The 12327-nt window shown below is 52.3% G+C and overlaps 6 protein-coding genes across 6 annotated transcripts; 3 read left to right on the forward strand and 3 right to left on the reverse strand.

Moving 5' to 3' along the window:
- Window positions 1-1578: 1578 nt before the first annotated feature.
- On the forward strand, window positions 1579-2825 carry CORC01_02745 (PAP2 superfamily protein; the record flags this gene model as incomplete). The annotated part of the gene is made up of 2 exons (XM_022614395.1): window positions 1579-1785; window positions 1845-2825. 2 exons carry the CDS (start codon window positions 1579-1581, stop codon window positions 2823-2825), a joined length of 1188 nt encoding a protein of 395 aa, XP_022479009.1.
- A 1054-nt stretch (window positions 2826-3879) lies between these two features.
- CORC01_02746 (uncharacterized protein) lies at window positions 3880-4210 on the forward strand (the record flags this gene model as incomplete). Its single annotated transcript, XM_022614396.1, has 2 exons — window positions 3880-4103; window positions 4186-4210. The coding sequence occupies 2 exons, from the start codon at window positions 3880-3882 to the stop codon at window positions 4208-4210; spliced, it is 249 nt and encodes an 82-aa protein (XP_022479010.1).
- Window positions 4211-5273: 1063 nt separating this feature from the next.
- CORC01_02747 (uncharacterized protein) lies at window positions 5274-5513 on the forward strand (the record flags this gene model as incomplete). Its single annotated transcript, XM_022614397.1, has 1 exon — window positions 5274-5513. The coding sequence occupies one exon, from the start codon at window positions 5274-5276 to the stop codon at window positions 5511-5513; it is 240 nt and encodes a 79-aa protein (XP_022479011.1).
- Window positions 5514-5868: 355 nt separating this feature from the next.
- Window positions 5869-7731, reverse strand: CORC01_02748 (uncharacterized protein; the record flags this gene model as incomplete). Its single annotated transcript, XM_022614398.1, has 4 exons — window positions 5869-6195; window positions 6320-6542; window positions 6593-6826; window positions 6893-7731. The coding sequence occupies 4 exons, from the start codon at window positions 7729-7731 to the stop codon at window positions 5869-5871; spliced, it is 1623 nt and encodes a 540-aa protein (XP_022479012.1).
- A 1039-nt stretch (window positions 7732-8770) lies between these two features.
- On the reverse strand, window positions 8771-8950 carry CORC01_02749 (uncharacterized protein; the record flags this gene model as incomplete). Its single annotated transcript, XM_022614399.1, has 1 exon — window positions 8771-8950. The coding sequence occupies one exon, from the start codon at window positions 8948-8950 to the stop codon at window positions 8771-8773; it is 180 nt and encodes a 59-aa protein (XP_022479013.1).
- A 1836-nt stretch (window positions 8951-10786) lies between these two features.
- Window positions 10787-12004, reverse strand: CORC01_02750 (metallo-beta-lactamase superfamily protein; the record flags this gene model as incomplete). The annotated part of the gene is made up of 2 exons (XM_022614400.1): window positions 10787-11567; window positions 11643-12004. The coding sequence occupies 2 exons, from the start codon at window positions 12002-12004 to the stop codon at window positions 10787-10789; spliced, it is 1143 nt and encodes a 380-aa protein (XP_022479014.1).
- Window positions 12005-12327: the final 323 nt, after the last annotated feature.

A 12327-nucleotide genomic window follows, 5' to 3' on the forward strand; every position in this document is an offset into this window, starting at 1 on the left:
CGTCCCGGACCTTTTGGTCCCCCTCGAGAGCACCCCCTGGAATGCCCTGTATCATCTTACGGAAGACCCTCCCCTAGTCCGGCCGCCAGGGTTTAGGTAGCTGTAGCCTGTGAGCTCTCCGTCCGATAATCGATTAAACCTCGACGGGGATCGTCGCAGCGGGACTGAGGATGACATCTCAGCAGTACAAAGTAGGTCTAGATAGGCCTGCCGGGCCAACAAACCAAAGGATGCATGCGAGGCCTGATACGGATGTAGCAGGGCAGATTGCAGCGGTCGTCGACGCGTCGCAAATGGTCTCTTTCTGAAGATCGCTTGACGCCCAGCGAGGCAGCCGACCAGAGTTTGGACTCCTTGAAGAACTTTTCGCGAGAGACCGCTGGATTCTCGTCTCGTGCAAAAGCCAAGAGCGATTTCGAGGGTGCCTTTGGGATGGCACTATCGTCCCTTCAGTGAATTAGGCACTCAAAAACGAGAGGGAGGAAAACAAAAGTGATTCAACGCCTCATCTCGTATAGAGTGGCTTGACACCTTTTGCCCTCTTCGCAGCGCGTAGCGCATTATACGCAGCCTATGGAAAGTCCAGACCTTTTCCAATCTCTGGTAGTCCGGGATTTTGATTGGGGCACTCGGATCTGGAGTGCCGGTGGCAGGGGCTATGGAGTACGGGAACGGACCCGGTCGTTGCCAAGGATGTGCCCGCTGCCCACGCGTTCGAGGCGGGATGACGTCGGTGTCGTTGGGGGGGGTATTGACTATCCTTCTGTGACTATCCCTCTCTCTCTTTTTGATAGTCTGTGCTTCTCTGCTAGTAGCCGTACAGAGACTGCACCACCTCGGTTCCAGACGACAATCTCATTTCACTAGCCACAATCCGGGGGTTTGGTGCGTAACAGGAACTGTCTGCCCCCCTCCAAAAGGTCCCGAAGCTGAAAGTGAACCAATGTCCGTCGTGCTACGCAGCAAACACCCCTGTCTTGGCTCTCTGCGAAGAAAGTTGCAACCCCCCCCCTAGCAAAAGCCTGAATTGAGGTCGTGGCTGGAATGACATATGGCATGTCCACTTTGCTGCAATGTGAAAAGTGCCTCCCTCACAACCGGGCATCATCATCGTCGTGGGTTGTGCGCGCCCTGGATCCCCCAACCGTGGCCCGGGATGGCGTGTTTGCGTATTTGCCTGTGTCCCCCTTCCCAAGTTTTCGTCTCTTTTCGACACTATTCGTCCCAAGTCTGACCGCGGTCCCATTTTAGGATTAAACAAACATGACGTCAAGCTAAGGTAGACGCCGTCGTTCCTGCCTGCCACAGACCCCGGACCTTACCTTATTCCTTAAGCTTAAAGTCGACTTCTCCTCCCCTTTCCTCTCTCGCTTCTCAAACTTCCCTCAGCCAAGCCACCTCTTCCATCCATCACAGCTTGCCAAGACACTTCTTGCAGCTCCCGGTGAGGCATAAGCACAGCCATCCCGTCTTGGCATTTTCTTCAGCAAAGCTTGGCTAGACATCTCTACGACAACACAACACAACACAACACAACACAAGCCTCCAAGCACATCATCAAATAACAACATCACCACCATGGGCATCTTTGGAAAACGTCGCGAGGCGGCACCCACAGGCCCTGCTGCCACCGGCCATGCCAACGGCCACCATCACGGCGTCTCCAGCAAACGTCGCGGCGCTGAGCCCTACTCCATGTCCACCCGCCCCAGCTTCGGACAATGGCTCAAGGGCACCCTCATCGACATAATCACCATGATCTGCATGGGCGCTATTGGTCTCGGAGTGAGTATCGTCCAGTCAAAAAGACCTCATCGCGACAACGTTGCTGATAACTCTCTTAGATCTACATGGCCCCTCCCGCCCCGAACCGCTCCTTCGCCGTCACCTTCTCCGATGGTGAAGTCGTCTACCCCCAATTCGCCTACCCTCTGCGCAAGGAAGTTGTCCCCATCTGGCTCGCTGCCTTCCTCGCTTCCGTCATCCCCATCTGCATTATCCTCCTCATGCAGATCCGCATCCGTTCCTTCTGGGACGTCAACAACGCCGTCATCGGCCTCCTCTACTCCCTCATCTGTGCCGCCGTCTTCCAGGTCTTCCTCAAGTTCCTCATCGGCGGCCTGCGCCCCCACTTCCTTGAGGCCTGCCAGCCCGACCTGTCACGTGTCACCAGCAGCCAGGGCGGCATCGCCCGTACCGGCTACAGCGCCGCCGGTTTCCAGAACTTATATGTCACCAAGGAGGTATGCACCGGCGACATAAAGGAGATCAACGACTCTCTCGAGAGTTTCCCCAGTGGACACACCACCGCTGCCTTTGCTGGCTTCGGTTACCTCTACCTATACCTCAACGCAAAGTTCAAGGTCTTTTCCGACTACCACCCCGCCATGTGGAAGCTCATCATCACCTACATCCCCATTCTCGGTGCCGTCCTCATCGGTGGTGCGCTTACCATTGACGAATTTCACAACTGGTACGATATCTTCGCCGGTGCCGCCATTGGAACCACGTTTGCCTTCTCCTCCTACCGCATGACCTACGCCGCCATTTGGGACTTCCGCTTCAACCACATTCCCCTGAACCGCGGCCAGGCTTTCAACTACGGCACTGAGGCTGAGCTCTACGATGCCGTCTTCACCCGCAAGGCCGGCTGGGGCAAGCGCGGTAGTGGTGGTATCTTGCACCACGATAAGCACCACGGTCATGGTTATGGTGCTTCCACTGGCATGCACGGTACTGGCGCTGGTGTTAACGACTACGGCGAGGCTGTTGGATCTCGCAAGCCTGTTGGGTCCGGATCCCGCCACCCCGATGCGATGGTTTGATTTTGCTTCGTTAGCAATGTGTGTCTACATGCCACACGGTTCCACAACCGTGAATCACAGAACCGGAGGTCATTATCTCCACAGCACCGGAGTCATGGAGTCTGAGAATTATGAGTAACGGCCTCGCTGAAGAAACCACAATACCCTACAGCACAAGCTTGTATATTAGTCTTTACTTTTAACCCTAATGGAAGTTCTAATACTGTTCATATTGTTCAAACTGTTCGTAGTGTTCAAAAGTCCTGCTGTGACCAACATGACAGTTCTAATCTCATGTCATGTAGCTTGAATGCATTTAAAGTCAACCTCCTTTCTGAGGAGGCTGTTGATTCGCCAAGATTGAGATCCCATCACCTATCCGATCTGACCAGAGTTATCATTGCCAGCCCTCTGGTAACGTTACGTCCTTTCTACTTGTATTACGTGACACGATACTATCCCAGAAGACTCCTCCAATAACTCATCTTGGTGCAAACACAATGTCTTGCACCGTCCGGCCAATGATACTGAGCCACATCTTGGTCAGAGTTGTGTAACACCCCGCGCGGTTATTCACGCCTCCATGAATCCTACAGCCTTGTGCAAACCTCCTCTACCCCTCAGTAGCTCCCTACTACTGACCGGATCGGTGATACTATCGAGGTCGTTTGAGCTGGTCACCTTGCATCAATGTGCCGTGTATCCAGGTCCCAGGAGGCTTAGTGTGCCCAGCCTGCATGGCGGTGTAGGACCAGGTGACGAATGCATCTTGACGAGACGAGCTGGGGACGAGCTTATGGGAAGCAGGCTTAGCAATGGCACATGGTTGGGCGCGAAGACGCACTCATAATCCCTGTAGTCGTGTGGACTCGAGTTTATGTTGAAGAGCTGGAAGCATATAAACCCCAAGGCCACGACCGCCCAGGACTCACTGTTCCTCGAAGGCTACTGATCATTCTTCAACTCAATCAAACAAAATACCTAAACGCATCTCATACAGAACGTCTTTTGCCTCGTCCATCTCCCAAACAAACATCACTCTTCAACCTCCCGAAACCAATCTACTCTCGCCAATATGACGAAAGGCTGCCCAGGATGCAACAGGGAGATTCGAGACCGTCAGGATTACTGTAACTACGGCTGCCGCGAGAGGGCCTACTACGAGGGGAAACTGAGGAGGGAGCGCGAGCGTGCGCGCGAGAGGGAGAGGGACCTCGAGAGGGAACGCAACAGACAGCAGCCGGTAGTTGTCTTTATGGAATCTGGCGGCGGAGGGGGTAGCCATAGAGGCGGGCATGGGTACGGGCATGGACATGGACATGGCCACCATGGGCATCGACACCATTACTGAGACTTGGAAGTTGACTTGACAACATGACAGAGATTCGGGAGTTGCACGATTCTGATACGTTGGAATGATGGGTAGTTTAGGGGCATGCTCTTACCAACACTAGCTCTTGTTAGTTAAATCCGATGCAACTGATTGCATCATCAGGAGAACGACTTTGACTTCGCCTTCCCTACCGCATCAAAGGAGCTGCAGAACCTACAGTTAATTCTACCCATGATTGCCATCTACCTTCACTATAATTGGTGATGCTTTTTACAATGGTAGAAGTACCCTGGCCGGCAACTGACGCAGGCCCTCTCTGTCACAAGATATCGCTGTGGTTAATGCTGCCCACATCAACCGGTCCGTTTTTGCCGTATTAGCACTTTTTCTATCCTCACCACATGTGCTTGCAGGCTGTGACATGTCGAAAGGTAAAGTGGCTTGAGAGATTAATCGCAACACCTTCCTGTCTCACAATCATACCTCTCTACAAAAGGACACTGCATACCGTCCTACCAGGCTCCCCTGAACGGCTTTTTCCCGTCCAATGGCTTCGCGGCAATCGCCCGCAATGGTCTAGGCCCACATCCTCACAGCCTTGTCTCAACATGTGAGAGCTGTCAATGCATAGTTAGTACCAAGGAATTTATCATTGGCAGAATATGAGCTTGATAAAAGAATTTGGACGCCTGATCGTCAATGATTTCCAGCGGATGACCGTCGATCCTGCAAAGGGCCCGTCATCTGGTGAGTCGAATTGATCATCAATGGACAGCGCAGAGGCCGATCTTGCAATCAGGCTGTGAGGCCACCGACACGTTCGGACTTGGTTCCGGGTATGTGAGATGGAGGAAATGTATTAATTTGAAAACTGAAAAGCATTGGCCAGGCGAATGATGACTTCATGTCACATACGATCAAAGCTACAATCATGAATAGTACAAAAACCCTCGTCTGCCTGCTCAGAATCTTGGACTTAGTTTTGCTTCTCAAACACACCAGTGCTCATCTCTAAACCCAACAACTCCCGACGCACCAAGACATCTAAACTTTCATTCAATATCACCGCCAGCCAAACGCCGGCAGTCCACTAGAAAAAAAACCTACCATCTCCTCCTCAACACCCGACCGCAATCATGACGACAGGCTGCGCTGGCTGCAACCGCCAGATCAGAGATGGCGAGACGTACTGCGTCTACGGATGTAGCCAGACGGCCTACTACGAGGATCTTGAGGCTGAGCGCGAAGCTGAACGTGAGCGCGAGCGCGAGCAGGAGCGGGAGAAGTCGAAGCCTGCTGTCGTCATCAATGTAAGCGGTGGCGGTGGTCAGCAGAGCAGCGGTCAGGGTACCCAAGCTGGTTCTCGCTCTTACTGAGCCCAACTACACAGTGATGGGAAATGGCCAGTTTCCTTTTGGATGAACGGGAGTGGACAGAGACGGAATGAGATGTAAGCTCGGGTGCTTCAATAGTTGGATGACGTGAATGCTGGAATCGACACAGGCTGTAGGACCGGAGTCATCACGTTGTCTTGAGCACGGTCCTTATGTCTACATGTATCCTCAACCCTCCAAGCTTTATACATCTGATGTAACCATCTTTTTGAGACGCCAACAAGATGCCCTATGCTTTCCCAGCGACCTGAAGAGAACATTTATGCATTGAGGTGTCGGCGTGTCTGTCCCTCCGGCGGCCAAACACTGCTGGTGTTAATGGAGAGGAAGGCGGGATTTAATCCCGCTTCACACCAATAACACCCACTCGGCGCATCCCAAGCACACACACGAGACAGACAAACATCATCCAGCCAAACATGGCCCAGAAAGCGACCCTGTAACCCACCATGAGAGCGCCGGGCGAAGACTTATCGGCGTAGCCAGAGGAATTGGTCGCAGACGAGGCAATGACCTGGGCCACGCTGAGTCCAAGGGCAGTGCCGAGCTGGGCACACGTGTTGAAGACTGCGCCGCTGAGGGCCTGCATGCGTTTGGGGAAGACGTCAGAGACGATGAGGAGGCCGACAGTGAAGAGGATGTCGCAGCTGACGGGGGTCAGGATCTGGAAAGGAGACCGCATCTTAGTGACTGGGAGCCTGAACCAGACAGATTGCCACAATCGCATTGTGGAGGTAGGATACATAAGGGAGAAAGGAGTCTAGAAAGGTGCTGGAATTTCTGCCTACCTGTGCAAAGAAGGCGTTCTCCCAATACACCTGGTTCGTCCGAATGAGGGCCATGAGAAGCGGCGCAGCCGTGCTCATCGCAGATGAGATCAACAGCATCCACAGGACAGGCATGCGGTGTACAAAGATGCCCGTCGCGATACTTGTGAGAGCCCCGGCGACGAGGGAAGGAATGACTTGAAGTGACGCCACCGTGGCGGAAGAGCCTTGGACCTGCTGGAAACTGGTTCACGTTATTGGCCAAAGTCTTTTACAGAGGACAAAACAACCTACAACAGACTGCTGTACAGCTCCATGCAGTTGGTAAGAGCGTTGGTTAGAAGCACCATGACACAACAGCTAGTGAAAACATGGCTGCTCCAGAGTGAGTTGGGGATCAGTGCTGTCTTGTTGTTCTTCGCCCGATGGTGCATCCAGCCAATGAACGAGGGAATAGAGCAGCCGGCTATAGCCAGCAGGGCGATACTAGATGGTTTATGGATGTTACCAGTGTCGGCTGACAATGACCTGCAGCAAATTAAATCTCGATGCACTTATGATGTCGGGCTGTAGGTAGACAAAGAAAGTACTCACGCCAAGACGTACGAAAACGTTGCCAATCCAGTGCTGACCAGGAACACCCCCACGGAATCAATCTCCTTGGCAAGGCGCTTCAAGACAGGCTGTGTATCCCGCGGCATGATATCACGCGGCAATGCCCAGATCGCAACCAGGAACAAGGCCGCACTTGCAGCCGCCGCCAGGTAAAAGGCCGGTCGCCAACCGACATTGTCAGTAAACACACCTCCCAATACCAGACCAAACAGGAATCCGAGAGGCTGTGAAAAGCCCATACAAGCGAATCCCATGTTGCGCGGCCGTCCCTCCTCCATATTGTTTGAGATGATGGAAATGGACGACGGGGTGATGACGGCGTACGCCGCACCCTGGAGAGCCCGAAAAGCAATGATTTGGCCCCCGGTCTGCGCCAGACCGCAGGCCATGGCGAATATGGCGCTGAAGAATGAACCCGTCAGGTTGACGCGCTTGTTCCCGATTACGTCGGCGACGGAGCCGGCTAGCAGGAGACACGATCCAGCCGTAAGGAAGTAACTGGAGCTAGGCCAGACGAGGAGGCCCTCGTCCAGGCCCAGGTTGTGCTGCATAGCGGGCAAGGCGACGACGATGATGCCGTTGCAGAAGCTGCTGAAGAAGAGCTGGCCGCAGACCTGGGCGGTGACGATGCCGGCACGGGTTTTGGACAGTAGGACGGGGGCAGGCCTCGTCGCCTCCTCTTCCGAGCCAGTGGTTAATCGCCTCCCAGGAGTTGACTGGACGTCTAAAGGCGCTTCCTGGCTTTTTCGTAGCAAGGTGCCAAATGTCGACGGAGCAGGTTCCATCGCTTGCAACTCGGTGGCGGTTTGCGTTGCCATATTTGCTCGAGGGTCGAATGTTGATTGGTAGTTGAAGTTGTACAGGTCAGAGTAGCTCTTCCGGAACGTGGATGAGTGCAATCAGAGCAGACTGAACACTAATGGAATGAGAACAAAGTATAGTCCCAACGACGCCGAGTGAGTCAAGCATCCCGGTACCAAACCCCCTTTGCTGACAAGTCTAGTAAGACGGCCCAGATGGGTTAGTACTGAAGGAAGCAACGAGACTGGGGAATGACTTCTCATTGGTCCATGAGGCTCGACATATCTTACATAATCAAGCGATATCAATCGCAAATGGTTCTCTTTGGTAATTAAAGCGTTGCTTGAATACACAACTTTCTTTCTCACCATCTTTCCTATGACATTGGTAAATTACTGTCGTAGAATTTATATGACTTCAGTTACTGCCGATATTAACCATGTCGCTTTTGAGACAATTACATTCATTGACTGTACAAACTTTGTACGTACCTAGTCAAAGACTTTTGCGACCAAGACTCTGTGTAGGCTTCGCATCACATTCGAGAAGGACTGCGAGCGTAAATGGAGAGCGTAGTAGAGCCTCGATGTCAGGTGCACCGCCACCGCCGGGGTGCCGGGGTGGGGGCCCCGGGGGCACTGGCTCTGGAGAGCCGGCATTAGGTAAACCACAGACCGGGACCAAGGATTGAAAGAGGATTCTGGAGGTAGTAGGCTTTGGAAAAGGCAGATTCGAATGACAGTCACCACTTGACCCTTCGTACATTGCTGACCCCTTCAATCGATACAACACGGCCTGACGCTTAATCTCTTAACTTCTATCATGATACTTCTATCAGTCACACTCTCATCTGAACCCCCCCAACCATTTCCCATTTTCGTCTTCTCGACATGGAGAATTCTACATCGCAACAAAATCTTTGCTTAGGTCAATTCCAGGCTACAAGAAACGTCCATGCAGGCCCTGAGTAGGGCGAAGTGGATCTCCATTTCTCATTGATTGTGACGTGGCCCCATAAGTTCTTCTTCAACTCCTGGTTGAGCCTCCATCGAATGGTTAGGGTAATGGTATTCCCGGCCCGGTTGCCTTGTCTCTATGAGATGATGGACGCTGCGAAATTATTTGAGAGGGATCCATCACCTTCCAGCTGGAAAATGTTTCAGTTGAGGTTGATAGTAGTGTTCCGGAAGAGGGCTTGGATTTGCATCTCGCTACTCCCGGGCAGCGTGTAGTCATCACCAAAGTGAATCCCGAATCCCGAGGAAGGCTGATCCGTCGGCTCGGTTCCAGACGGAAGCTTCCACCTCTCCCCTTGACGATGGGGCGAGGGATAGTCAAGTCTGAACTGTTCCAGGTTGGAGCGTTGAAGAAGGGGACGTAGCTGACAATGGGCCGGCACCCGGATTGCAAAGTCTAAAGGGCCGCTGAGTCATCCGGAGACGAGGGCAGAGGACCAGTAATAAGCCAGTCGTGAGGTATCCTAGCGCGATGATTAAGATATTCCTTTAACATGCCAAGTTGGGAGCTGGAAATATTACGTGTCGCTGAGAAAATGACTCGTATTGATTGCAATGTAAAAAGAGTGGGAGAGCGGGACCCTGGGGCCCAGGGTCTTGGATCTATCAGAGTTACATTGTTGGGGAGAGCGTCAAGTGCGGAGGTCTTCCAAGTCTTGCAAACAGCCGTGTTACTCTCTGACGCATTGCAGCTGGTCGGATCCATCGGGCAACCGGGTAACCGGCCATGAGTTGGTGATATCGTATTATTTCATAGAAACTTAGAATAAGTGTGTTGGCGACGATCAATTCCTTGAGAGAACTGAAAGGAAGTAAGTAGTCAGTAATAACTTCTGTGGTGTGGTTTGAGACGTGACTTCAGTCTCGCTTGAGCCCACTTGCAATGGCAAACTTTCGAAAAGTTGCACTGCTCTTAGTTGATGAGAGTCACAAAAGTAAGCCGATCGGCTAAGACACTAGGTGACGCCGATAGGAATCGAGCCTAACTCAACTTACTGAGCGTACTTGCGCTCCACAGTCACAGCATGCTGAGCAGTGAATATGTTTAAATGATTGTCAATTTAGCAAAACCTGATATTGGTAGAAACGGTTATTTCGGAAAGTTTAATCCAACGGATGTGATCGACGAGCTCTATGACGACGGGTTTACACTCCTTAACTCCAGAATTTCGACACTCCACTTGCCCAACATAATCACTGCGTTGTAAATAGTACTTAAGTACCAACTAGAAAGATGACATTCAGCTCGTAAGACTTCATGGCAACTCTTTTTTTCAACAGCATATCAGTTATCGAAATTCAGACAACAGTGAGTTTTCCTGAAGCGGCGAAAGCCCATATAGCAACTACTTATACTTTTCCTCGTCCAGTGAAGCCCTCGACTCTTACTCTTCTACCGGTCCTAGCTTCCGTGGCCCTAGCCAACAGGTACTGCCACATCGAGTACCACGACTGCCCGGACGTCGACCAAATCACCTTTGAACAGTTCTTTGACGACCGCATAGAGGCGTGCGCCAGCCTATCTGGCACTATTGATGGCGTGTATAGTACAGAAATACAGTGTCAAGACGTCCCTAACTGGATTCCGGCACCGGGCTCAGTCATCGTGGCAGGTGCTAAATGCACATTCACTTGTTGAAGTATCAAGTTACAGGGTGGATGGGTTATAATGCACGAAGTATTTAACAATGTCGGTGTGGTAGGGGTTATTTGATATAAGGTGGTATGTGTGCAGGCAATCCAAATAAAATCTTTCAAAATGTCAAAAAAGTATGAATGCATCGAGGTATGAGCGTATCTATTATTAGTCCAATTATTTTTGCAAATATGAGCAAGCCGCAAGACAGAATGAAAGCTTTATCGGAGTCATTTTTGTAGCAGCTGCAACAAACACTGTGTAATTTGAGCTGATGCTTAAATCCAAAAATCAAATTGCAACGCGACACGAATAACGTTGAAAGTTAAATCTTTACCAAAGAGGAGATTTTTGTTGAAGACTAGTTAGGACCTTCTGAGATAAATAAGTTACAACTTCCGATCATCGCTCTCAACACCTTTACTCAGAGGCACCAGCGAGTTCAATCGGCTTCTCAAAGTCCTTCAAAAACAACCACTTCCCATTCTCCTTCCACCCCTTCGCCTTCCACCCGCTCGCATCTTCCGGATAAACCTCCACAACCCCGACTAAACTATCATCATGCGACGCCACAACAAACACGTCCGGACTCGCATCGAACCTCTGAATAGCAAGCACAGTCTCCCTGGCCTCCTTCAAATCCAGAAACAGCCCCGCCTGGCCCTCGGGCACCTCGGGCAGCGCGTGAAACGGGATCCCATTCGCGTCGCTACCCGCCTCGCCCAGGATCTTGCTATATGGTCCCAGCGCCGCAGAGTTACCGGCCACGGGGTGGACCGCGTGGAATGCTCTTCCGGCGCAGCAGAGCCCCGGAAGCTGGACCTCCTCCGGCAACCTTGCGCCGCCGTGCGGTCGCAGGACGGAGCTGTGGTGGAAGGAGTCACCTGCAAAGTACATGAAGCTGTCCTTTGTGGTGCGCGCCAGGGCGTTGATGTGTCCGATTGCGTGGCCCGGCGCGGAGAGGAGGTAGAAGCTCCCATCGTTGAAGTAGTCCAGCGCCTTGAGACCCCCGATTTCAATTTCGGTGCTGCCAAAGTCTAGCTCGCGCACCTCGCGGCCCTCAAACTCGCGGGCCAGGACGGGCGCGTCTGGGACGGCTGGGTACCCCGGGAAATAGGCCTGCTTGACCCCCGGGCCTACGATCAGGGATGCCGTGGAAGGGAACAGTGACGGGCGACCGATGTGGTCCGGATGCGCATGACTATCTCCAGTATTAGCATCGAATCCTCCAGTAAATTTCTCATGAAAACGGGGAAAGCCAGCATAGCTTACGTACCTCCAAAACAGGGCCTCAATCTCCCCCAAGTCAAGACCGCCTTCGGTCAGAATCTCGGAAACATATTTCTGAGCAATCATGGTGCCGTCCAGGTGCTTCCCCATCTCCAAAATGGATGGGGAAAAGTCATTGTCCCAGTCTTTTGGCAGACCGAGATCGAAGACCACGCGCCTCTGCTTTCCTTCAGGGTCCTGGTGCGTCACCAAGAAGGCGTAGCCTACGCCGTGCCACCTCTCAAAGCCTTTGATGGGAGGGCCCATGAACGGTGCCGTGGGAAGGTCGCCATTGAGAGTTGTGTCGATGATGGAGACGGAGACCGTCGCTGTTGACGGGGGGATATTCAACGAAGAAGTTGCTGACATGTTTGCGGCAAGGGCTGTGGACTCAAAGACTCAAGACTGTCTGATTGACATGATGGGTCCTGCTCAGAGAGGGCTTTGGGCAGCTAGCTTTTATACATTGTTAGCCCGATCCAGCCTCATTTAGAAATGTCTGTATTGCCGGGCCGAATAGCATGCAGTCACGAGTAACTCCTGCCAATGACTAATTTGCGGAGCGGACGCTGTCGGACTCGTAGAAAAGGAAGCAGAAATGCGGGCTGACAAAGATGGCACATCCTCGGATGATCCGCGGTTCACACAAAGTGGCCGTAAACCACACCCCAAAAGCGTGATCCGTAATCCAT

The sequence above is a fragment of the Colletotrichum orchidophilum genome, assembly GCF_001831195.1.
Source record: "Colletotrichum orchidophilum strain IMI 309357 chromosome Unknown Scaffold_16.1, whole genome shotgun sequence".
Lineage (NCBI taxonomy): Eukaryota > Fungi > Ascomycota > Sordariomycetes > Glomerellales > Glomerellaceae > Colletotrichum > Colletotrichum orchidophilum.